We start from the raw sequence: 27,228 nt of genomic DNA, 5'->3' as shown, positions 1-27,228 counted from the left end.
AAAAATTCTGGGAAATGTCAGGGATGATGAACCGGAAACGCCATCGAGTGCCTTGGGCATAGACTTGCGAACAGAAAAGTATGCAATAAATTCTGCTTAGAGTGGAGCGCAGGCTTTTCTCATCGGATGTAGAGTGTGCTACCCAATGCAAAGGGAACAGCCGGCAAATCCAGTCCAAGCATTGGACTAGATTGGATTGGATTGAAGGCACAACACTAGGCTAGATCCAGTTAGAGCTACTAGAGTTGGTAAGAAATGGGAAAGCCGCAGACCCCAATCCAAGCCTTAAACCGAAAGTGTGCATCCGGCGGCCATGCTGCCATTAGATTATTGACGTGTGTGGTTGAGCGTCGCATTTATATCGTGTTTCTGGAAGTGGCCTCTTTACTGACGATGTTGGCGGCAAGAAAGTGCTAAATTAATCCAAACTGGATGAACCCGAATATTTTGGAATATGCAAGTTGGATTAAAGGGGCTGTGCAACAATATTTGGTGGGAATGTTTCTCCCTTTACATCATCTTATTGGCACTGGTCGGCCCCAAGAATACTCAAACGCAACGCTACTGACCAAGAAGCGTCTTCGTTGCGGTGGAATTCCAAGGACAAAGGCGGACCTTTCCTTTCAGTCTTCTTCGCAAAACTTGATTACAGAGCTGTGGGGACAATGCAAAATTTGATGACGTAAAGTGGGGATAGAAGTACACCCAAATGACGATATTTGAATGCGATTCATAAATTGGACCCGAGCATTGCGTGAGCACTCGATTTAGGCTCGTGATAATTACTAGCTCGAGAAGCATTCGGGTAGTGGCCAGTGTCCAATCGCTGCAACGACGACAGTAGCCGAGCCATAACAATGTCTGGAATTCGGCGCATGTCCTGTGCTTTGCCAACCCCAGCGCTCGGCTATGATCAACATTGGCGGCATATAATCGGCTCCAGATCACGTGGCCGCTTGTTTTGGCTGCAAGTTGAGGGGGTGAACGATGCTCGTTTTTCTTTAATTTTTTTCTGGGACTCCTATTGCATGGGGTGAAAAACGAATGCATGTTTCATAGGTCATTAACGTCGGGGATCCGTTCTAAGCGGTATTTGCGCAAAGTACAAATATTGTTTCATCGCCCCTTTAAACCCGTGCAAAATGATCCTCACAGTGCTCGGTGCTGAATGCCTTGTGTTGTAATGGTCTTGTATATTTAACCGCCTCTACAGTGGTCAGGGAATTTCACCTGAAATTGTCAGGGAAAACCTGGAAAAGTCACGGAATTTCAAAATAATAGTTTGCTAGGCACCCTGAATTCGATGCTCGAAGAAAAGAACACAAAGTCCTGCCCAATTTGAATAGTTTTGTTTAAATAACTCTACCACTGTCACCAATTCCCCTTCAGTGAAACCATTGCACTGCACCAGAGGGTGTAAAGGTCCAACAACATGGACTTTTCCAAGTGCTTCCGTGGCGTCGGCGTCTGAGGTGTCAGCGCATGCCTGCCAGCGTTCGTCTGGCATCAAGCAGAGTCGCCAGATTGGCGAGGCCTAAAATATCTGACTGCCATCTTACGGAGAATTGGTGCTGAACCAGGGGGGTAAAGGTGGGTGAGGAGGAGTGGCAAGTCCCGTGCGCCGACACCCGGGGTCCCGAGTGAACGATCGCAAAAGAGAGCGACAGAACACGAGAGAAAGAAAGCAACGTTGCCATGGTAAACGCGAAGAGTGAAAACTCAGCAATATAAACAGTGATAATTTAACGTTGTAAACTAAATTATGAGCTATTCTAACGCTTATAAAAAGCAATAAAGTCATTACGCTGCATTAACTTCCCTTCTGTCGAAATTTCGGAAATCTGGTGGTTGCGCAGTTTCGTATTCCTCAACCGCGCCCAGCCGCGTCCCACCAACGCAAGGCCGTACATCTGCGCGCTATGCAAAAAGAAAGCTTCGAAAGGAACGCGAATATCTTTCCACCGGTAAGTTCGTGGATTGTTGAAGTTCACGAAACTGCTCTGATGATGTAACCGTGTTTGGGACCCCGAGGGTCTGCCTGCATGATCCGCCGCTTGCGGCAGCCAGAATGTATGGGAAAATGGCGGACCTTTTCCTCTAGAGTTATTATGTATGATCTCTATGTGCTGAACAAAGGTTATTTAGTTTAAGACTTTCATACCAATTTCGGAGGAATTATACTGTCGCTCAAAACGATAGTACCGTGATGTGCCGGCTGCAGGGAGACGGAGTTCCAGGAGTCCCAGAAGTCTATTCCAGTCTTACTTCTGCCACACCTGCCACACATAATCTCGGGTTAAAGGGATACTGAACCGAAATTTGGATTTCGCTAAGTAAGGCTGCAGAAGTGTTGAACGGGACGCTACGAACTTCAAAACATCACTCGCACATCGATATCTCAAACGGTTGGCTGTACTTTTGGAAAAGAAGGGCGCGATCAAGCGAGTTCTTTGACGTAACTGTCCTCCTGGAGAATTTGAGAATGAGGAGAAGCGGCCTCGCTTCTCTCCTCCTCACTTCAGTTCACCAGCTTGACGGGACGTAGCGAGGAGAGAGAATGGGAAACGTGACGTGCCTTGTCTCGTCGGCCGGGTTTAATCGCGCACTTCTTTTCCAAAAAATACGGCGATCCGTTTGATATATCGCCGTACGAGTGATATTTTTTGGTTTTGCAGCTTCCCGCCTATCCGCCCGGCCTTGTTTAGTGAGCTCGAAATTTCGGTTCAGTATCCCTTTAAAGGGGCCCTCCGGAGCTTTCTGCGATCGTCTGTTTATGTTGTTATATTACGTAGTAGGTGAAAGTTAATATGTATACAAAGTTTTAGATTACAAAACCGTTTATTAAGAAGGTGGCAGAAGAAATCTATCGGGACTATTTTCTATTGGAAGACAATCCCCCATTCCCTGCCCATCGCTAAAACTGGACCAATGGAAATGCAGCATCTCGCGGTGAATGCGAACGTTATTATTGCAACACTTTTTAAGTTTGTTGTAAATTAGAGTTTGAGAAAAACGTAAACTGATTGTAGTGCGGGAAACATAGTCCGCAATTATCGCTCCAAAACCAGCGAACTATGTTTTCTCCCCGCAAGCTTGTTGCTAGGGGGCGACGCGTCGGCGCGTCGGCTCGTCTGCTTCCCGGGGCGTGTGCAGGCGTGCGTTTGCGGGACACGTGTTCCTTCTTCCCGTGGATCCCGACTCCAAAGCCAGCTTTGCGATCCTTCCACGTCAATGAGTCAAACTTTTCCTTGTCATCTGTGGAATGCGACTGCGTATTGCAGTAGCAGCGCGACGGTGCGGTGCGACGAACGACGACTGTCGCGCAGAAAGTCCGGAGAGATTCCTCCGCGGGTCGGCGGTCGGGAGCGTTGGTGACGCGCAGTGACGCCAGAATCCTTCGCTTGCTATTGGCTGACGCATAAAGAGATGCCCCTCCCGTTTTCCGGGGTCATCTCAGAAAGGGGGGCGTGCCGGGGACTTTGATAGCAATTTTAATAGGCTCCTTGCACATAACGTCATTTCCGTTGCCCTCCAGAGAAGAGGGGAAGAAGGAGCTCCCCTCTTATCAGGACCCTCCTTTCTGCCTTCCGGATTTGTACAGGCGTCGCTATTCTCCCCCCAGAAGATTATAGAAGATAAGCCTGTCACTCAAAATTCTTACAAAAGCAGCTTCCCTCTCCTCCTTTTACTTGGTGTTCAAAAGTGTGCGACGTGACGTCAGTGCAAAAAGCCTATAGAGAAATCCGCGGCGCATGACCGTAATTTTATGATTTTGAGGATCCTTAGGGCCTTTAGATTGAGTTACCGCCATAAATAGACCATCGCAGAACGCTCCGGAGGGTACCTTTAAGGCTGGTTCGCTCATTCCTGTTTTCTTAAGTTATGTTACGTCCCAAAAGCTTGCATCCACTTGCGCCACATGTCGCAAGGACATCTGTGCTTCATGTCAAGCTTGGCTTTCAGTTCAAGAAGATAGCCTGGCATGCAGCATTTGGGACACAAATGTTTCCCCAACTTATACATATGTAAGAAAACGCAAGAGAACGGTGCTGTATGAATGAATCAGCCTCAGGTCTCTGCCTGGCATGCCACTTATGGCACAGACACGGAGATCTGGACTGGACAGGCGTCGGCACCTCCTGCACGTCGCATTGTTGCGGGTGGTTTTGAGGGGCGTGTGCCGACGCGGCGCACGAGAAACAGTCCGCGTGGTTGCACCTTAAATGACTGCTGCTTAATACATTTGAGGTGTCTGTCCAGCCGAGAGCTCTAAGTGCAGTGTGCCTTTTAAGGGCGAAGCTTTTTAGGGTCTAGCCTTGTCCGGCGTCCGTGCTCACATCGATTGCACTGCCTCTGGGATCGGCCCACTTCTTAAAATATAACGTACGCCCGCACGGGGGTTCGAACTCAGGACCGCTTGCTTACGAGGCAGACGTCTTAACCACTACACTACACTCTACACACTCTAACGTTGCATATAGCCGCTCAACGTCTATACAGGAGAGGGTGCTGCGGTCAAATGCGTATATAATCGCGTTAAACTTTGCATGCATTGGCTCAACGTTTATAGACGAGAGGGCGCTGCGGTCAAATGCTCAACTGCGTATATAACCACGATCCATACCACATATTCTCTTTTTGACATGGACCGTTGACTTAAGCGGTGGAGATGTGTTCCCACGGCTTCTAGTGGATCCAAACTGATCCGCTAGAACCACTGGCTCTGCATTTCACCGACCATAAAGCAGTAATAATGAAGTCGAAACGCAACCTGGAACTCGGCACTACCTACGAGTAATAAAAAAAAGATCATCACCATCAGCACTACCTATCATCATCTTTCACCACGTGGAGATGCGTCCATTTTTTTGGCTTTTATTTATTTATTTGTTTTTTTTTTTAAATAAGGAATAGTGCACATTATAAAGACGAGAGAACTGAGGGTATGGCGTTGCAACATTCTCACCAGTCAACCGAGAGAGGAAAAAAAAAAGTGTGGAATGGCCATTGCCCGAGTGTGGCGCCATCAATTTCACAATGCCACATGAATGCTTCTTTCTGGGAGAATCTTTCTATACCATGTCCACCTCTTGAAGGTGGCCTACTTGCCCTGAACACCGGTCAAGCTAGGTGACGAATGAATGCATAGCATCTATGAAGACTTAGCATTTTGGGACACAAAAAATATCTTGGTTTACCATTGTTACAAATGATCAAACTTGTCCATAAAGGCATTTGACTGTATGATAATCTAGTTTCAATGTGGTCAAGTTAACTCTGTGGCTGTATGTTTGGATAAAGAAGACATGAGGACCACTCGCATATGCAGAAAGTACTATTTTATTACGTAAGCCACCTTGTAAAACACCCTATATTTGCCTCTTGCTTTAAAATAGCAAGAGTGAAACAAAATGAACAAAGGCAGAATAGTGTCACAGGTGTCGCTGCCACAACTATATATTCTTTTCCATTACATACAAAGTAAGTCTGGCTGTACCTGCGGCAAGAACCAGACACTCCTTAGCGGTATTTGTAGATGGCAATACATTTCTAGCAAACACTCGCTTTACCAGGGCTTCTTCCCCCATAGCAGAAAGGCCGCCATCAAAAGTACTGCCTTCTCTAGTTGAGTGTGCATATGCACGTAAACTAGCTCCTTGAGACATAACCTATGTGAGTACAATGCAAAAAAGCACCAAAGGATTTAGGCAAACTAGATCGTACATTGCAAGCTTTCTGCAAGGTGTGATCACGGCTCCACCCAAAAAATTATTCGCGGTAGTTATTTTAAAGAAATGACAAGAAAGGAATCCTATCTTTTATACGGGGTGTTTTTCTTTAGGCTTTACAGACGTTACAAAAAAAAACCATGAAAGCTACACTAAGGCGGTCTGTGCAGGCGAGTTGTACGGCCAGGGGGACATAATATAGGGAACTGACTGTCACAATAAGTCAGCTAACTAACATATATTAATTATCCTCTAAATTAATAAAAATAAACATGATTCCAATTAGGAACTTTCTGAGCATCATGAAAAACCACTAAATTGGTCAATATTAGAAAGACTGAGCACATCGAGTGCCAGTTACCACTTGTGCAGCAGGTGCAAGACTACCGGTGCAATAACGCACCTGGACAGTAATTTTGTCCCTTCTCATCCGCATTTTCTTACTACTAGCCTGGTGCCTGTTGCAGAGTGGTAACTTTAGTGCACCACTGCACTTCCCACATGCTCAAAGTATTTCTGCAAGTTACCGATTTAGTGGTTTTCGATGATGCTCAGCAAGTTTCCAACTGAAATCATGTTTATTTTCAATAATTGAAAAGTTAATAAAGAAATTAGTTAATTATTTGACTTATTGTGACAATTAGCTCCCCATATTATGTTTCATTGGCCACATAGCTCCCTGCACACATTAGCCTTAGTGTAGCTTTCACAGCTTATCCAAAACAAATCTGTAAAGCCCAGAGAGAAACACCTTGTACAATTAGCATTTAGGACGGGCAGTGTTCATTCACCAACAAGCCTATAACAGCCCATGTATAGCGACAGACTGTTCAGCCAGCTATGGCTCGTATAGTATTTACAAGGCAGAAACATGAAAGGTGCGCCGAAAGGGCATTTCCTCCGAGGGCAGGTTTCACTACACCGTCGGCTGTGCACGCTGCATTCCTCGGTAAATTTCTCTCTTCCCGGCGTCACAGCAATTGTTACTACAACTTCGTACATGTGTTGTCTCGAACATCTACGAAGCACCGGGCCCTTTCGTCTGTTAGGTGAACACTAGGCAAATCGGGCAGGAAAAACCAGTCTCTCAGGGAGAACCGCAACCTTATATCACAAGCACAGACAACTTTCGAAGACATTGAGACCGCACGGGGACCACGACATATTCCTTACATTGCCAGTTCCGAGTGTGGCCCTTATATATATACACGATAAACAGACGAAACAATGTGTCCAATGCAATGCACAACATTAAATTCTTTGGAAAGGGAGGAAATTCCGACAGACACAAACATTGGAAATATGCAGTGTTAAAAAGGAAAACCCCAACGCACAAAATTTTTCCCTTGCACACTTTGGTTTTATATATACTATAACTTCTCTTCCTTACGTCCGTCAACCTTGGCAAAGCGTGCACTGCCCCGCAATGTACACTTGGCTGCGACGCAAGTATGGCCGGCCACGGGGCAAACATAACGAGATTCTAAACTGTACAGAGATGCCACCTTCACGGGCAGACCGTGGCCGCACGCCGACTGACACATGTCGGGTGTCTACGGCCAGGCTCTCAGATTGGCCTGTCGATTATGGCGACGCCCGCATAGCTGCGACCGATGGTCATAAAAGTGTTCAGGATGTTCCAGTTCTTGGTTTTTGGGTTGTAGACTTCCACCGAGGAGAGGTTAGAAGATCCGTCGTCTCCGCCCACGACGTACAGCAGTCCGTCCATGGCCACCACACCTAGAACAGGTTTGGGGTTGGACAAAAAAGGAAAGTGCTGCTTTCCCGTTTCCCAATGCATCAAGTACAGTGAAGTCCTTACTTGTAATATTCATTCTTTGCTGTAAAACTTGCAAGTTTGTGCAGTAGCCATAATTCTACGGACTGAGAGAGTGAATCGGTCCAAAGTAATGTACCGCTGCAAATAGTTAATAGTACTGCTTTGAACACGGCCTCTTTCAGTTTCAGGGACTCCATCATAACGCGAGAAGGTTGCAAGACTTCACAACTGTCCTTTGCAAAAGGTGTATGAATGAGGAATTGAAAGGACGCTGGGTTTAACAGCGTGTCAACAGCATTGATTAAGAAATGAGCTGAGAAGCAGGACGGGACAGTTTAGGGGTGCAGTGATGCGATTTGTCCGAGTCATTTTGGAGCACAAGTACACACTACTCTGGCTATTTTTTCTCTTACGTATATGTAGAACTTTATAACAAAAATCGGCATGTGAATGATAAATTAACTTTAAAAATAATTCAGTGGAACTCATAAAGCTTAATACCTAGTTGATACATCCTCTGCTCCAGCCAATTTAGTTTTAATTTACTCTGCCATGTTATCACACTGATAAAAGCTATGGGAAGGTGTTAACTAAACAAGAAAGCTGACAAAACAGTATGAGCTTATAAAACCGTTCAGATAAATCTTCCCACATATGCACAAGTATCCTCGCTAAATTTGAGTTTGAAAAAAAGATTGTCAGAATATTGAAGTCTACTATATACCGGCAGCAGTCTTATTCAGAACTTTTCACTGCAATGTGGAGTTGTTACATCAGCCCTTATCAAGTTTTATTATATTTTTTCGTCCTGCTCTGGAAGAGTGCCCTTTAGCATGCGGCGAAGCAAGGAATGCAAAACCGCGATGCCTACTTTGCGGTTCTCACTTCGCTGCAGCCAGGGATGGGCATTATTTCAAATACCTTGTGTATTTTGCATTTGTATTTAATTACAAATTTGGTAATGTATTTGATGTGTGTATTTAAACACTAAAATGTTGGTATTTCAAATACAATTGTAATTAAATAAATTTTGTGGGTGAAAAAACATTCCTCAAATTTATTGTCACTGTCCAGAGCAGGAAGAAAACTACGTTCTGCACCGAATGCAGTCTCTCAATCAAGCACAAGCGTTTAGTGACTTTGTGATTACGGTGCTAGTCCAGGGCAAGAATAGTGACGAAATTGACGTTCACAGGCAGACTGGCCAAATAAGTGCCTGTGTCAACTTGTGATGCTTTCCAGCCTGATCTCCATCCATATTTTTACCTGGGACATTCTAAATGCGCGGGTTGTCCAGATTTTCGTAACTGGTGCGAGTTGCAACAATAAAAAGTTCTCTAGCTAGTGCTGCGCGTCTTGGTCGTCTCGGTTCTTTGTTGGTCTATACCAAAATGTAATCGACAAAAAAAGCTGCTTGAAGCTCTGTACTTTTTTAACCTATTACGTCCAAGCTGATTACATTTTTTTTTTGTGATTATATTTCTATTACGTTACTAGAGCCTCGCACACTAACTCCCGAGTGTGCGATGCAAAATTAAAATGAGATACCCAGAAACCCGTTGCAGGCGCCCTGAAGTCGTGGATGCAAATTTTGAGGAATGTATTTGGAAAAGAATTTGGAGGAGACCAAATACATTTGGTTGTATTTGTATCTTGTACTTAAATGCCTTTTTGGAAATGTAATTAGATTTGTAATTAAATACATTTTTGACAAAGTATTTTGTATTTGTATTTCGATACATATTTGCATGTATTTTGCCCATCCCTGACTGCAGCTTACCAGTGCAGGGTGAGAAGCGCACTGAACAAAGCTACCTAACCCACCAAAACAGACCACAAACATGAGACATATTGCGCGACTTCCACATACTATCACTGTTTGACACAGATACCAAACTGAGTAGTATGTTATTTACGATGATAATCGAAAGTTCTGAAAACTCGAGCAAGCCTAACGTAACGATCCGGTCGTGTAGCTGGGCGTCGGCTATTATATTTTCAATATTCAAAAAGTAAAATTGTGTGTTAGCGCACTGTTGGCGCAAATTCATCACATTTTGGCAAAATGTAGCAAGGTGTAGCAGGGTAAGCACTTCGGTGCAGTTTGGCGCAAATGGCGGAGCAATCACGTTACTGGGGTGGTACAGGACGCGGCAATATGAGCTGGCCCAACGGCGTTCAAGTAGGGATGGGGCGGCACAAAAGCCAAGCGGTGAGCCTCGGGTAAATCGGGCTGTTCAAGAAAAGCTTGGAATGCACTGCCACATTCCTTATACTGTCGCAATGTGGCAGCCGGTTTCATAGCTTGGCATGCCGGAGGCACTCCATGCGGCACCCTACCCCTTTCGGCTAGCACTAAACTGGGCCTACCGTAATACCCCAAGATAGCCCACCTAAAATCGAGAGCAAATCGGATGAAAATAAGGAGTAAGCTAACTTTCGGTGTACAATCAAGAAAAGTTTAATAAACGCTGCTTTTAGATCATGTTTTTCTGTCAAACTTGTTATCGTGGCAAGGGACAATGAAGCAAGGATTACTTTTTCCCAGTCAGCAATGTTCGCTTATATCCATAACTAAATAGCCAAATTTACATCGAGGCCATCATTGATCCGAACACTACGATTACTAGGAGTGGGCTATCTTTCGGTGTTTGAAAGAAAATAGCAAATCAAGCCAAAAATAGAGGAGGGTTATCTTTTGGGACATTACGGTACTCACATTTCCATATTGCCGCCGACTGTACAGCTTTTTGCATGACTGTACATACCATATTTGAAGAACTTTACATTCTTCAATGAGTTTGACTCATTTCATTTTTGTTGTGGTAATATGTAACTAACCTGGTGGTGGTAATATGTAAATAACCAGGTAAGAGTAATATACAATCCTATGTCACAAGTCCTGACACCTAATTCCATTTTGCCTCCGATATTACACGATGAATAATATTACCTAGTACAACCTGCCACATACTTTGTGATAACTGTACAAGGGGAAACAAATACCTTGGGTGACCTTAAAACATAAGCATCCAGTTAATGAACTCATTATACTAGGTTTCTGGAAAGACGGCAAATCCGGGTGAGGTAGCCACTGTAAGGCCATTTTCTCTCCCTTGTTCCATCAAAGAACCAAGGTAGTGGTCCACGTACAGATTCTTAGCAGCCCTGCGGGAGGCTATTACATAATTACTGTCCATGTAAGTAACCAACATCATGAGAGCTTAGTTGCAGCCTTACTTTGCATACACAAGAAAGCTTCATTTTGTATGAATTTTATTTTAGACAGATTGCCCATGCCACATACTCCATTCACGCTTAAGCTGTGACTGCAGCCAAGGCTACAAGTGTGAGAGCATGGGGGCTTTGAAAAGATATTCCGCAGAGCGAGCATTCACACTAAGAAGGTATGCTTCGAAACAAGGTGCGCGGGCTAGCTCGTGCTTGTAGCTTTGGCTCAAGTCTCGGTGAAAGGAGTCTAGAAGCTGCTGGGAATAGTCCTTTTACTGAGTTACCTAAGCATTAAAAAGAATGCTAGGAACGTAGGTACATGCCCTGCGCATGCTGGCATCTTCAGCACTTCCTGTTTGAAAGCGAAATTCTACAACAAATGGCACTCCGCACGCACATTCCACAGATGCTTTATTTTGGTTTTTACATTAAATATTTTCTAGTGGGAAGGCACGCATGCGCGGCGTGTAAACATACGTTCCCAACATTTGCTTTGATGCTTGGGTAATTTAGCGAAAGGTCTATTGCCAAAGATGTATGTTGCACAAGCCTGACGGCGGTTTCGGCCAAGCTCGTGGCACCCCACGACCGGAGGGTCCATAACAAGAGCTGCTACACGTCTCTCAACAGGTCTTCTTCAACGACCTCATTGGATTGGAAAATTAACCAATCCAAGCAAGGCCACTACTCCTCCCTACTACCTAACTTTAGCAAAGCTCTCCATCTCCATTTTTAGTGAAGGTAGAGGCCAGTCCACATATGCATCTCAGCACTAAAGTAACACAGTAAGTGCTGACTCAACACTAGGTTCAATACTGCATTGTATGTGTATGCAGGAAGAAGTGGGCTCAGATGCAGTGCAGGGCTGATGCAGCATTGATAGCGCAGCGGTGCATGCATTAAGTTCCCACTGAGTCCACCGCACTGATAGTGCTACGGTGCGTGCTTAGTCACCGCCGAGTCCACAGTGCCGATAGTGCTGCGGTGCATGCGTGAAGTCACCACTGAGTTCACAGCACCGAGTGCTACGGTGCATGCGTGAAGCTAGCACTGCGTCCACAACACTGATGCTGCTGCGGTGCATGTGTGAAGTCACCACTGAGTTCACAGTGCTGATAGTGCTGCAGTGCATGCGTGAAGTCACCACTGAGCGTTGAGATAGTGCTGTGGTGCATACGTGAAGAGGCCTTTAGATTTCAAAAATATAAACTATTCTAGCTTGATCATGTTGACAAAAACTGGGGAGACCAGAATGTGCTGTGAATCAGCTGGGCACATGCTATGTGCATGTGACGTCACGAGGTCACATGACTGTGACGTTGCATGCCGTCATTGCGTCGCATGAAATCACGGCGTGACATGATGTCGTGCAATGTTATGACGACGTCATAATGACATTACAGTAGAACCTCAATTTAACGAAATCCGATTTTACAAGTTTCCAGATTTAACAAACAAATTCGGATTCCCCGCGCAGCCTATCCCGAAGAATGTCTTTCTCGACTTTACGAAGTTCCCGATTAAACGAAATAATTAAGGGGTCCCGGTGACTTCGCTAAATCGAGGTTCAACTGTACTTCACATCCTATGACATCACAGTGATGTCGTGTTGTCACGCAACATCAGTCCTTTGTGACTGTTTTCTCATCGAAATAGGCCAATAAAGCACATTTCGCGTTAAAAGGGGTAGTGCCAGCAGCCACTGACCAGCGTTCCGTCGTGCCAGCGTCATGTCCGGCACGTGCGACCATGAGTTGGTGTCCGGGTGGTAGCACTCGACGCTCTTGCGCACCAGGGGCCCATCGTGGCCCCCGACGGCATAGAGGGTGCCGTCGAGGACACCCACGCCCGCGCCGCTGCGCCTTGACGACATCTCGGCCACGAGCGACCACTTGTTGTCCATAGGGTCGTAGCACTCCACCGAGCTCAGGCACTGGCGCGAAGCACCGTCGTATCCGCCCACGGCATACAGAAATCCTAAAAAGTGTGTAGGAGGAGGAGGAGGCAGAAAGGCCTCATGAATAAAACGCTTACGAAAGGTCACGGGTGGCCAAACCATGGCTCACAAACATCATGCGGCTCTTTAAGGACCCAAGTGCGGCTCACAGCTCCCTGGTAAACCCTCCCCCCTCCCCACGGAAGGTCAAAAGGAAATACATATAGAAAAGAAGGCAGCCTGTACTGCTTTGTGCCATAATATGCATGTCGAACAAGGTACCCGTATTTTTGTTTTACGAATAAAGACTTTGTAATAAAGAAACAAACTTAGCAATCGCTTTATGAGTGGCGTTTGCCGTAACCACTAACTGAGAAGAAAATTTTTTTTTTTTTTTTAAATGCCATGCCCTTTTTTTATGGCTCTCTGAATATGTCCATCTGGCTACCCCTGCTACAGGTACTAGTAGTATTCACTGGTGGCTATAGTTGAGTATGTTGCTGTTAAGCAAGAGCTAAAGATGAACTTCCAGAGAATTTCCACAAAGTGCATGCCACACCAACAAGAGTTTTGTTCTTAGAAGTGGAGGCTCAATCTGAACATGCACTACGAACACTGCCCTCATATGCGGCACCCAGTGTATATCGCCTATAAGTGGCCCAAGGAGGCACTCATTTGATTGAATGACTTTTTAGAAAATGCTGACATTTCACCGAATGACACTTTAGCAAATAGTTGGCCGCCGTGAAGCGGCGCTTACGGGCGGGCCAAGTGGGCTAACATTTTTGTAATGAGCCGCCACAGACTGCCGCCGTAAAGCGGCGTAAGCGCAGTGCGGGGGGGGGGGGGGGGAAGGGAGGGGAGGGGAGGGGGTTCCACGTGCCCTCGTTATTCGCTGAATTGTTGATTCGCTCAAATGCCGCTGTTTGCTAAAATGTCATTCACTCATGTGATACGGATCAAGGTAGCCCATACGTGCACATGGGTCAATACTGCAATTTCTTGCAGACATTGCTAAATTGCAAGGAACAGGTTTATACTATGGGCAGTAAAGTCGGTGGAGTGCGGAAAATTGTTGGCACTGACATCGCTAGTCCCGAGAGGAAGAATAAGAAGGAGAGACAGAAGACAAGTGCTGATTGTTGGGCAAGTTGGTATGGTACGTTAGAAAACATAATTGTGCTTTGAAGACTGGGATATAGGAAGGACATACACCACAGAGCAGCAAAAGGCACTTTTGGAGCAAGAGCACTTCACCCTTATTCACACCACTGCAAACATTATATGTTAAGATTCACGTGTCGGTCTATCTAAGTAAAAAAAACATGCCTATTTTACCTTCCCACTTCTATGCAACCTTTACTTAGCATCAACTGCAGGGCAGGTTCGATTCCCTCAAAAACAAAACTAACTGATTAGCTGCACATAGAAGCAGTAGGACATGGAAACAAGATGCTGATTGATGAAGGAGAGTAGGAACTGCTGTGAATGGTTATTTAAGGTATGAAATGAAACGTAAACCAAATAGTATATTTTACTGAAGTAATGGTAGAATATTCTCGAGCATGCAAATTAATGTTTCATTCAAGTTCTAAAGGTTGTGATAAAACTATAAGTATTCATTCAGATGAAAAAAAAGAAAAAGCTTTTTTCATCTAATTATGGACAATAATGACATTTTGTATATAGAACTTCATGATAACTATCACATTTTTAGGCGGAGTGAAGAAAAAGTAGAAAAAGATGTGAAGAGCATGGAAGAAGGCAAGTGTGAGGATAGCAAAAGCGCGAGTCGGGTTCTGTCTGCCGAAAGAGACAATACGCAGAAGGGCATGCTCCGGCGCTCCAGGCTTCTCCCCTAGACGACCCCCCCGGCTTCGGTACAGGGTAGATCAGCTCCTTTAGCACGGCACACAGCACAACGCCCCGGCCACTTGGCTCCGCTCCAAGGCAGTTTGGGAGCCCGTCATCTAGTCGGAGCAGCAAATCCCACGAACATCCAAAAGCCTTGGCCTCGCCAATGTTAGTGTATGCGAACTGGTCTTCCACCAGATTAGACAGTGGCAGCATCTATCTGTTTAGAGACCAGCAGTTAGCTTACAGTATATCTGTCTCTGGGTTTTGGGGGGTGTGCTGTATTCAGTGGAAGCTTTCAACTCTTTTCTTTTTTTCTTGCATTGATTTTCTTATTTCCACATATAGATACATATCTCTTTTTGCTTGTACACAAGTAAACAGCTTCTTTAACATGTCCCATCGGTCTCTGATCTCTTATTCCTCCCTCGCTCTTGTGGGTAAAACATGACAAAAACAAAGATTGGCATGTGAACGATAAGTATGTCTTCTTAAAACAATCCACCCAAACTCATTAAGGTTATTCCCAAGTTTCCTTCCACTGCTTTACCTAATTTAGTTTTAATTTAATCTATTGATTGTACCTCGAATGGATAAACCTATATAAAGGTGACAACTAAACGAGAGAGTTGAAATTAAAAAAAAACCTATAGAGCACTTCATATAAATTTTCTTGCATATACCATTGCAAAATCTCGAATTTGAAGAAGATATTGCCATATTGCAGTCTATCATAAACAAAAGCTGCAGTTTTATAAAGAAATTTTTACTGCAGTTAACAGCTGTTACACTCACCAAGTTCCTTCTTTTTTTGTTCTTAAAGGGCAACTCCACTTCATTTTTGATATTTAGAAAACTATGCAGCCCTCTTCAGTATCATATAGGAAGACCCCACACAAATATTACTATCTAATTCCATCTATATATTTAATAAATGGGCCAGCAAACTTTCAAACGAGCCAAGTCGCCGAAATCTGCCAACTCTAGCATGCGACGTGAGGAGCAATCATCAGCGCAGTCAATGCCACGGAGTTGGAGCAGCCAACATTGAGCCACTACGTCAGAGGCATGTCTACGTCATTCTCACGTTTTGTGTTTTCTCACTTTTCAGAGCAAAATTGAACGATGATGTCATGAGTTTTTCCTCCCGGTGTTGGCTCAACAGCATCGTGATCACTGTAAAGCGGACGCGCTAGTTTGTGCTGTTCTGCGCGCTTATCGGTCTGTCTATGCTAGATCGCACTTCTTCCCCGTGTCCAGTTTCTCTGCTCCCCCTCTCCTCTTTCGTCTTCTCCCCGTCCCCCTCTCCCCCGGGCCATCACCGTCCACGCTATGTGAAGCACCCTGTCCGTGAATTGTGTCATGTACCTCGCCCCCACGAACATCACAAGGCCACGTGGTTCGACGTGACGTGGCCATGACTCTGACGACACGAGACCAATGTTGCCTGACACAACCGAAGTTTCAGTTTCGGTATCTGCGGATGTTTAAATTAAGATTACACAAATATTATTCTACATTTTGCGAATCCGAAGACACAGAGCTGTTTAGTAGTGCCTTGTGAGATGGAATCACATGTAAGCCTAAATTTTTCGGAATTGAGCGGAGTTGCCCTTTAATATACCCGACACCCCGCTCTGGAGGAGTGCTTCCCCTTTAGCACGTGGGCGCAGTGCGGCAAAGCAAGAAAAGCAAAAGTGCTACGCTGACTTCGTAGAGAAAATGCTATGCTTACTTCGGTGAGAGGCGCACTCAAAAAATCTAACTTATAGAAGAAGCTAACTTAAGTATGCTAATACTTCACAGCGCACAACAGACAACACACCATCAAAACAGATCCACACAAAGAAACAACACTCACGCAGCGCAGACTGTCAGCTCTCGCATATATTAAACATCATTTTCGTTATCTTTTACACTTACGCACAAAAAAGAAGAAAATAAAAGTTAACCAAGTAAGAACAGAAAAAGAAAAAGAAAAGGAAAAGGAGAGAAGATAAGGAAGAAAAAGAGTCAAGAAAATAAAATACAAAATAAAAATAAAAAGAAAGAAATGACACAGAATAAGACCAATTCCTAGTACAGTAAAAGTTACTAAGGAGGTTTTCCTAAATAATCTAACTCTTTTTTGGATAAGCTAATCGACCGAGTACTAACACATAATTCATCTACAGTGTAGACCGCATACAACGTATGTCGCGGGAGTCGCGAAAATCCACACTATAAGCGGTACCGCGCTATAACCAAGTCATCAATTTTTCAGGCCAAAATACATGCCATGAGACAACTTACCTTTGTAAAAGAATTTATTTTATGTTAGATGAAAAATAAAGCTTAGTTTGAGGAAAGTCTTTATTTCACCAGACTAGTACACTTCTCTCTCAAGTGTGTCACACATTTTGAAAGAAATGAGCGACTTTTGCCTGGCGCAGCCTTTTAACGGCGTCGCGGGTTGCGGACGGACGTTGCGAGCGTTCAGGATTGCTAACCCTAATCACTTTTCTCCGGTGATGAAAACGCGTGAAAATTCACACTCTTTCTACAGTACGCGGCAGTAATACCTTCAACTTGAGCACAGGCATGAAATGCTCCAAATAAGAAATCCGGGCGATGTTCAAAAACACAAATGCTTAGAAAGCACCACGGTAGTCGAAGTAAACAAACACGACGACACGGGCGTTTCTGCCGTCTTGAGAGTGCCGCCACGACATCGCCGCACGAATAGGTGGATCTTCCCTTCTAGTACGTGCTGGGTTATCATAGCGACACACAACGAAAATTCACAGTCAAGGATAGCTAGCGCTTTTACGCAGAACGATGAGCTTCTACGTCGACGATCACAGCCGACGCCATGTTTGCGGATAAAAGCAGCCGGCCCGTGACCGGTATGCAACGCGCGCGAACACTTCTCCTCGACCTGCGATTGGTCTGCCGTTGCGGTTGTTTCCAACGCACAGAGCGGAGGGTGTGCGTGCGTCCCTCCGTCGCTATGGCAACTGAAGCCTCTCTCTTCGCTTCTCCCCGCTTCTTCGAGCAGCCTCCTTGCCCCTTGAGTGCCGCTTGTGGCTAGCGCCGTTATCTATATATAGTGTTGCACAGGGAAGCGTGCTCGCTGCGTCGGTTGGTCGCCGTGGTCGGCGGGCTGTTCCAGAAAACGCACTATAACCGGTATTTCCCTTCGCGCGCCTGCATTTTAAGCGTATGTAATTACATGGAGTTGTATGGGAGGCGAACCGGTGGTTTAAAAAAGCCGCGTTATACCTGGTCTTGCACTATAAGCGGTTACGTTGTAAGTGGTCTATACTGTAGCAGGTCTATGCTAGCGGCTTCAATAATTTCTCTAGTTAGTTTGTTCTTGCTTCGTCCCAGTACTGTGCAATTATTTAGAAGGAGGAGCATCTACAATCTCTGCAATGAGTGCACAGATGACCTGAGTTAGCGTTAATGGCATTGTTGTTATGCTCTCGAAGCCTATCGTTAAGACAGTGCCCTGTCTGCCCAACATAACGCTTCCCACAGGTAAGAGGGAGAGAATATATCACTCCTTGTGCACAGGAAACGAACTCGGTCTTGTGGTTTTTGTTGCAGCACTCTGTTCGAATAGATGGCCCATTCATCCGCTTGCATAGGCTGGAAAGCTTTTGTGGAGCAGAGAAAACAATGTTGACGTTGACTTTACTTGCTACCTTTTTAAGCTTGTGAGACAGGTTGGGAATTAATGGCATTATGACAGGCCTTATTGTGCGTTTTCTTGTTCTGTGGTTAGTAGCTTCTGCTTGTTTGACATCCTTAAGTAGGCAGAAGGAGTGATATATTCTCTCCCTCTTACCTGTGGGAAGCATTACGTTGGGCAGACGAGGCGTTGTCTTAACGATAGGCTTCGAGAACATAATAACAACGCCATTAACGCTAACTCAGGTCATCTGGGCATTCATTGCAGAAATTGTGAATGCTCCCCCCCTTCTAAACAATTGCACAGTACTAGGACGAAGCAAGAACAAACTAACTAAAGAAATTATCGAAGCCGCTAGCATAGACCTGCTAGATGAATTACATGTTAGTACCCCGTCGATTAGCTTATCCAAAAAAAAGTTAGATTATTTAGGAAAACCTCCTTAGTAACTTTTACTGCAGTAGGACTTGATCTTATTCTCTGTCATTTCTTTCTTTTTCTTTTTATTTTATTTTCTTGACTCCTTTTTCTTCCTTATCTTTTCTCCTTTTCCTTTTCTTTCTCTGTTGTTCCTTGGTTAATTTTTATTTTCTTCTTTTTAGTGAGTAAGAATAAAAGATAACGAAGATGATGTTTAATATATCTGAGAGTTGACAGTCAGCGCTGCATGAAGGTCCATATGCACATTCGCGTTTGAACGCGTTTGAGTGCGTTGCAGAGTCCTTGCGGCCAGGCGCGGTCGCTTGCGGAGCGACGCGCGCCTTCCCGCAACGCTCGGTAGCGCGACGCAAGCGAGTAGAGACTCGCTCAACTTTCTGAAGCGTTGTGTTCGGGTGCGCTCGACCAATCAGAAGCCGAAAGAGGAGAGGAGGTGACGTGTTCGCTTGCCCCACTCGGCCGACTCGGTGAGACGTATCCGGTTCGCCGGTCGCAGTGCTTGCCTTTTCGTTTTGGGGAGCGGTGGGGACTGTATTTTTCAAGGCTGCGATGGTTCAAGCTTGACAAAATGTCGGGGAAGCCGGCGAGATTGTCCCAAGATCGAACACTTCGACGCTGTCGCCGTGCACCACCATGTTGCCTTGGATTTCGCTTACTGTTGGTGAGCCACTAGCGACAATAGCGCATTCTTATTGGCTCTTGACTGCGGTTGACTGCGTGTCAACGCAACTGTGCATACAAGTTTGGCGCAAGCGGTCTTTGCAACGCACCGCGCTCAAACGCGAATGTGCGTATGGGCCTTGAGTGCTGTCTCTTTGTATGGATCTGTTTTGATGGTGTGTTGTCTGTTGTGCGCTGTGAAGTATTAGCATGATTAACCAACTCGCCCAAGCTGAAGTATTAATTTAACGAATATAGAGACATTGCAAAAATTCCGAGTGCTTTCAGTGTTTGAAAGAGAGATCAAATAGAACAGTACATTATTTTCAGCTATAATTGAAAGTTCTAAAAATATCCACAAGCCTACCATTACGATCCGGACATGTGGCAGGCACTGAGCCATTATATTTCCAGTATTAATAAAGTGAAATCAAGTTTTGGTGCAATGTTTTTGCAAATTCCTCACATTTGGGCTAAATGTAGCAGGGTAAGCCTTTTGGAACGGTTTGGCACATATAGCACAGCAAACAATCACTGCTTTTCTGAGTTCTGACTACCAGCATATGACAGTCAAGTGCTGGAGCACGTTGACGCAACGCTTGGACCAGGCCGAATGAAGCACTTCCCCCCCAAGACTGTCTTCATGCTTCCCCGGGTCCCACGGTGCCCAAAACCACAAGCCGTGACTGTCAGTCAAGAGGCTGAGGTAGCTTTATAGTTAACTGCACTAACTAGGTGATTCAAAGCCGCGTCCACCAGCATGTATTTCCACTCGGTGAAGGTAGGAGTTCCAACTCAAATGTCCGTCAATACCAAAACCCCCCCCATAGTCATCAAAGCCACGCTCAAACTCAAAGCAATAGGTCAGAAAGGGTTTTCCAGGAAGAACTAACTGACCGTTCAGTACTCCAACTCCTACACTGCTCCGACGAGTGCTCATGGAAGCAACGGGAGCCCAGTCTTCGCTGCGTGGATCATACCGCTCCGCGCTGTTCAGTCCTGTAGATCCATCAAAGCCACCCACCGCGTAGATGAGGCCATTGAGCACGGCAACGCCCAGAGTGCTCCTCCGAGCTTCCATGCTCGAGGCTTGACTCCACTGGAAGAGAGTAGCAAACCCACAAAGCTCAGGCAGGCTTTGTCGTAGACTGTGTTGCCAGGCACACCACGAGAAACATCTGTTTAAAACAACATGGTGCTTTCATGGTTTAGAACAAACTATATAAGCCTTAAATATTGACAGTGCTTGAGCCCCTTTGAAAAAGCGTAATTCAAGTGTGGATCTAGCACTTTGCCCCTTTGAAAAAGTGCAATTCAAATGTAGATCTAGCACTTTAACTTCTGGCCAGAGGCCAAGGTGCTACGTCCACAATTGGTAGCGAAGTTTTTAATGCTAGATATAATTGTAATAGAAAATATGAGAGAACGTTGCTCCCAGGGACGCCCGTTCCAACCAATCCCACAGAGCCAAGTTAAATGTGTATTCACACTTCATGGGTATAATTTGTGTCACTGAACTGAGCAAGTCTGAGAACAAGTCTGCACAAAAAAAACAACCGCATCTCCACGTGGTGAAGGATGTTGATTGGGGCGAAGCTCTGGTGGTGCTTGCCTGCGTAGACGCTGAGCCGCAGCATGCCGAGACTTTCGTTCGTTTTCATCCATGCCACGCTGCGGTCAAATGCTCAAATGCATATATAACCACGTTCCATACCACACATTTTCTTTCTGACATGGATGAAAACGAACGAAAGGCTCGGCATGCTGCGGCTCACCGTCTACGCAGACAAGCACCACCAGAACTTCGCCCCAATCAACATCATTCAACACGTGGAGATGTGGTTGTTGTTTTTTTTTCGCCCTACACGAGCACAAGAGCACGTGCTCATGTGCTCGTGAGCACGAGCACCTGACGCCAAACGGACATGGCTAGACCCTAGGGACCTTCGCCCCTAAAAGAAGCTGCTGGGAAGTTCTACAAGTCCTAGTTCCAGACCATGCTGTGGTGGTTCTGTAGCATTCCAAATTAGTGCCTCATCTCCAGTAATATGTGGAAGTCATAGTACCTCTTACAGACTAGGAATACCCTTGACCTCCAGATATCGGTCAACAGAATCCCTTCGGGAATATAATGGACCATGGGACCTCAAACTGGGCTCTTAGAAACCCAGGGGATTCCCAAGTTCCTAAATTAAAGCACTTTTCCAGCTCTGAGTTTAGAACATCCTAGCAACTCACTGATGCATAGATATGTGCCCAGTAATCTCCCCCCTCTCTCCATTACAGTTTACAAGGCAGCTTCTTTACTGCATCAGTGCCAAGACTAGGAAGGATTGTTCAGCTGCCAATCAAAGCAGATAGGCATTCATCGAGGTGCAGGAGTTTGGGAATCCCTGTCCTTGACCTTGCCAAGGACATCCCTGCACCTCTTGGGAGAGCCAGACGGACAAATGCAAAGATGTCTTGATGACGGACATTTGCAAAGGTGTCTTGATGGTCAAGGACACCTCTTATAAAGTCAAATTCTGAGGTTTTCTGTGCCAACCTAACAAATAGAATCTGGCACGCTCCAGCGGAGGGCTGAGGATTGCTTTCAAACACCCGGAAGTCCTTCGACATGCAACCGACATCTCAGTGACACGGCGCTTTTTCTGCAATGAGCTTCCATCGGATTGTGGGCACCTCGGCCGGGATTTGAACCTGCCACCTGGAGATTGGTAGGCCGGCGCTTTGCCTCAGAGCCACCAAGGTGGCTAAGAACACTCCTCATCAGAGACGGGAGAAGAACGCACCTAGCTAGACTCACCACCACGCGTGAGCGTACCTGGTCTCTTGCAGGGTCGTAAATGTCCACGGTACGAACCCGCAGGGAACCGTTGAAGCCACCCACGGTGAAAACTCTGCCATCAAGGAGGGCCAAGCCGGCCCGGCATCGGCGACTGGGGAGCTCAGCCAGCTGCAGCCAGCGCTCTCGCTGCAGGTCGAGGCACTCCACACTCCGAATGGCCTTGGGAGCCTGGCCTCCGACTACGAGCAGCATCTGCAATCGTCAAGCAGCCATGCCTTCACTTTTCAGCCCACTAGTGAATAAATTGTGCACTCTGTTGCCAGCTGCATGAGGGCCTTGCAGAATCACCATCTCAATCAATTCTCATTTTTGACACCATGAAGGCAAGTCTAATTGGCTGCCATTCCAAGTTACAAGCTGCTGTTTAGCTTTGTCATGCTGACTCATTAACCTGCATGTAACCTACCCCTCTACTTCATTTTTGGAATAATCAACATACTTATCATATACATCCACACTGTGCTACCAGGTTACTATATAGCAGGGGTGGTCAGACAGACATATGCAAGAGCCATAAAAAATAACCATTTTAAGTGAAAAGTCACAGTTAAAAGGGGACAAGACAAATGTTTTAAAAATTTCATGTCAGATGATGGCTACAGAGATTTCTACTTATAAAAAGATTGCTGATTATGTTTTATGATTGTGCATTTCAATTTGTGAAACAAGTATCTTGAAGTTTGGCTAGAGAGACGGGCAGTCATGAGAAGCTAAATTAGGCATTCGTCCGTCAGGGTTGCACACTGTTTTCATTTTACCTCCTTTACTGTTGAGGTTAGAGGCACACAGCAATATGTTCATCCGAATTTCAAAAGAGGTTTTTTGCCCGCAAGCCTGACGTGAGGATACTTTGCTTCTGGCACCTGGTGCCAGAATCCCGAACTCATCAAATTGCAGGATCATTTCAGCACATTGCCTGCGTGGAGTTCAAGGAGTTCCACTTCAAACACTACTAAATATTGAGCAATAGTTTCTGTCGTTAGCCAGCCACCATTCAACGTATCAACCATAAAAAGATTCCGAATCTTGCCGAAGGATGTGGGGAAGGGGGATTGAAATTATTAAAGTGCCGCAGGTCGCACTTAGGTGTGCAAAGAACCACGGTATAGCCACCCCTGTTATAGAGACTGAGCTTGTCACAAATACTGGGCAAGACCACAACAATATAAAACTAAGGTCAGGCGTGTTTTTTTCTGGGGCAACGGCCAATGCCAAATTAATCCATTCACTTCGTAACACACTTATAGAAAGTGCATTGTTATTATTTTAATGTTGGTTGAGTTCACACAACCAGAACATAAGATTTCTTGCAATATAAGGTCTGCAGAAAAAATCTCCGCCGTGAAATTTTTAGAGAAAAATGCTCTACTCAACAAAAACACACCGCTTTTGTGGCGTCACAGAATGAGGCACCACGTGGCATGTGTTCCTTTTATAAATGCACCAAGATGCTTGGAAATTGACATTATATAATCTACGAAAGTGGTTCTCAAATTCTGTCAAGACACTTAGCTGTCTCAGATGATGGCCAAAGCACCTTTTGCCATTGTTACATTTAGCCAGCACAGATGCCTACAAACTTTGTTTGTTATCAATAATGCATGTACACTAGGATGTGTTTCGCCCATTATTGTTTGTCGGTGCACAGCTCGGACACGCCAAAACACAGAGGAAATACTTCACTTGGGTTAGAGACAATCGAGAAAAAAAATGTAGGTAGTACTTGGAGAATCCTACAGGGGACTTTGTAAAACCAGCTGAAGAGGTTCTCGGATTGGGTTCCTAGGATCCCGGGTGTTGCCTGGGGTACCCTTGTGGGTTTCCCTAGCTCCCAAATATATCCAGCCATTCCTGCCAATAAGCAAAGTGCCTTTACAGTTTGAACCCTTTCCTTGGCAGATCTGAGCCACCCATAGATGCATATATTTGAGCCGAACCCTCCCTGGTATGGGCATTTTTGTGAACAAGGTCTCAAGACTTCTACACCATGTTGCTTTCATTTACAATTCTCTTTTTTTTTTTTCTTTTTTTTTTTCTGCAGAGTTAGTTTATTTACAGGTCTGTACTTGCACTGAGCAATATTTTACGAGGAGGCCACCGCCACACCAAACCTTTTATAATATGTGGGCAGAGCTTCGCTTTTTGTGGGAGGAGCCTTTTCAGCAGACCTTATATTGCAATACACCATAGCATAGCCTCCTTTATTCTAGAAAGCCTATCAATTCCACGACAAACCCACTGAGCGCGCGGCTGCAGGAGAAAGGCGAGGAAAAGTACCAAAAGGCTGCCCATAGGGTAGAGCAGAGCCACTTCTGGGGTAACCCTTCAGCCAGTGCCAACAATACACGTGGTGGGCTCTCCGCAAAACAACAAACTGCAACGGAGAAAAAACTAAAGGAGGCTACCGACGCATGAGGAAACGGGAGAGGGGCGGAGTAGAGGGGGGGTCAACACAAAATGTTTTTCTTTCCTGAAAAAAATACAACAAAAAAAAGCATGTTTGTGTATCCGGATTTCAACGCTGGGCCATTTGTTTGGTGCTGCCAGAAAGAGTCCCTGCGCACGCCCTCTTCTCCAATCTCCTTTCACCTTTACAGCCGCCACATTCTCTCGTGATTTGGCAGGCTTTCTATAATAAAGGAAGCTTTGACTGTAGTTATATTTCTGTCATTGTCTTATAATGTTATCTTTCTGATGCTATCTTTCCGAGTTTCCCAAGGCATGTCTTGTATCAGTATTAGTTTTGTTTTTCTCGCATTTGTTATTTTAGTTTTATTATTGGCTCTCTGTGCTTCATCTCAGCATACTATGTGTACACCACACAAAAGACCGACATGGTTGTATGCGAGTGCGAGTAAAAGTAAAGCATTATCATGGCGAGACCTCTAAATGCAGGCTGAAATTGGCTGCACGCCGTCAAAGGGGCTTGTACAGACCTTGGGCCGGCCCACCGGGGTGCGTGGCTTGGTGCGTGGTGTGGCGTACAGGACCTTCTGCTCTGCCCTGAGCAGGTGGTACTTCATGGCCTCGATGAGGAAGTCTTTGCAGGGCAGGTTCCCTTTGAGCAGCGGCTCCTCCTCCACCCGCTGTACCAGGTATTCCTGGGAGAGCAGGGGCAGCCGCACGTGCTCCATCAGCGTGCCCAGCTGGCTCTCCCGGTTGTCCAGGTCTTGGTTCACCCAGCTCATCACCGCCTCGAAGACCTGCATGAGCCAGGGCCAGTCTCAGATCCCGTTGGCCTCCTTCTTCGGCAACCCTGTTGGCTCGCTCTCACAATACGGGCAGTTTCATGCGACATACTACTTCTGGCTCGAAATGAACAATGAATTTTGGCCAAATGTCTTTCTAAGTGCAGAGGCAGTGTTTCCAAGCTCGATCGAGTTCTTTTAACATCACGATTGACTGCGTCTGCTGGAGCAGTCAGCGACATAGAGGAGCATCACCCGGTACTTTATTTTTATACATAGTATATACCGGTCGTTATTGTCTATGCGATCGAGAAGTCGACCATCGGCAACCACATAAGGCCCAAAGATGCCGCCCGGGAGGCTCCGAAAGGAAACAAATAGCGATATTCTCGGATTTGTGCGGCCCGGACATATCTCGATCGTACTTACCGAGTTCCGTTGTCAACAGAGCCACTCGACATGCTTCAGCGTTTCACCAACACCAAAAAAAAACGCCAATAACTAAGCATCAGTGTGTAAACAAATGGCCAAAGTGGCAGACACCGTTCATCGACATAGTGGAATGCAGCTCACTGGAAAGGAAAAGGCGTTTCGTGGAACTGCGCTCTATGGGCATGATGGAGCTAAGGGCGGTTGGAAATCAGATGGTGTTACAATTGAATCTTGCAACGATACTTTCAGCGACTTAAGACGGAGAGGGATCGGTGGCCGGGCATGTTAATGCACACTCGGCCATTGCACCTCGAAGCACATGGAGCAAAAGCTTGCGCTGCAGAACCCAGGGATCCTAGGTTCAATCCCCGCCTTTGCCCGTTTCGATATGGATGAGCATTGTACCAGCGTGCAGTCGTGTATCACTACTGCGTGACACAAGTTAAAGACCCCAGGCACGTGGTGGTACAGCACTAACTCAATTTCTCATCTACGGCAGAAACCAGTGTCGCCATACTTCAAGGGCACACCGATCTTATGCTGACTAAACACAAATGTCTAATTTGCTTTTTAAGACCTGTTCACAGATGCAGCAAAGCTACAAGCATAGCGCTGACCTCGCACTAAGTGCATGCTGACAGGAACAGTCACCAGCTTTGTATCGCAACACCAAAACTGTTGCTCATGGCAGACGATAAATAATTGATGACACGTGAGCGGCGCTGCATCAGCGCTTCGCTGCATGTGTGAACTGGCCTTTAAAGCGACACTTTGCAAAGATTTCGAGCTCGTCAGCTGTCGTCGTCGCTATAGAAAAACCCTTCTTCACTCCCCTCTTGGTGCAAAGAGAGGGAAGCCAGGTCTTCTTTTCGGCCATGATGTACGAAGAGAGAAAAGAGGGGAGCCCTGGCGACCCACCAGTAACAGCGCAATGAAGGGAGAGTCTTCCTGTCATCTGCTTCAAACAGTTGCTTTCAAACACACTCGCGTTATACGATATCCCACTTTGGCGGTATCCAATTGCTATGCGTAATGTTGGATGATTTTGGAAACTTCCACCACGTTCAATTTCACTGTAACATCTCTACTTCTGGAACTGAGCTCTAAACGTAAAGCTGTTTTGCTAAAAATCGCTGCCTTGCAGCCGCCTTTCCCGCAGAGCTTCGCCTCATTTCTCTGCTCTCAACTTCAACATTACACCGTCCCTTCACTGCTCAACGTCACTGGGAAAACCTAGGCCTTCCACTGCGTCACCATAGCCGTGAAGTCTTCCTAATGACGCCAGCGGTTCGAGGCTTCTGTTTGCCAAGCGAATGCTCATCTGTCCCAGTTGACAGCAACCACTGCCGTGAACTGGCATGCGCATGCAGTGCCTCACCTTACCCAGTTACTTTACGGATCACCGAGCACTCGTGGCAGTTGTCAGTGGCGTCCACGACGCCAATTATGACAGCCATGA

General features: G+C 45.8%; 1 protein-coding gene across 2 annotated transcripts in view; it reads right to left on the bottom strand.

Annotated features, from left to right (window-relative positions):
• Positions 1-5,322: 5,322 nt before the first annotated feature.
• The window catches only part of LOC8052146 (kelch-like protein 2), a 39,271-nt gene continuing 17,365 nt past the window's right edge, over positions 5,323-27,228 (bottom strand). For both annotated transcript variants that reach the window (XM_042292447.1, XM_029978461.3), the window contains exons 6-10: positions 25,086-25,352; positions 22,126-22,341; positions 20,199-20,400; positions 12,448-12,717; positions 5,323-7,469 (exon numbers count right to left, since the gene is read on the bottom strand). In XM_042292447.1, the coding sequence (XP_042148381.1) occupies positions 7,297-7,469; positions 12,448-12,717; positions 20,199-20,400; positions 22,126-22,341; positions 25,086-25,352 (1,128 nt within the window). In that variant the 3' untranslated portion in view covers positions 5,323-7,296. The remainder of the gene's footprint in view (positions 7,470-12,447; positions 12,718-20,198; positions 20,401-22,125; positions 22,342-25,085; positions 25,353-27,228) is intronic.

The sequence above is a fragment of the Ixodes scapularis genome, unplaced genomic scaffold, assembly GCF_016920785.2.
Source record: "Ixodes scapularis isolate PalLabHiFi unplaced genomic scaffold, ASM1692078v2 PGA_scaffold3__209_contigs__length_174095766, whole genome shotgun sequence".
Classification (NCBI taxonomy): Eukaryota; Metazoa; Arthropoda; class Arachnida; order Ixodida; family Ixodidae; genus Ixodes; species Ixodes scapularis.
This window is presented reverse-complemented; position numbering and strand designations above follow the sequence as displayed.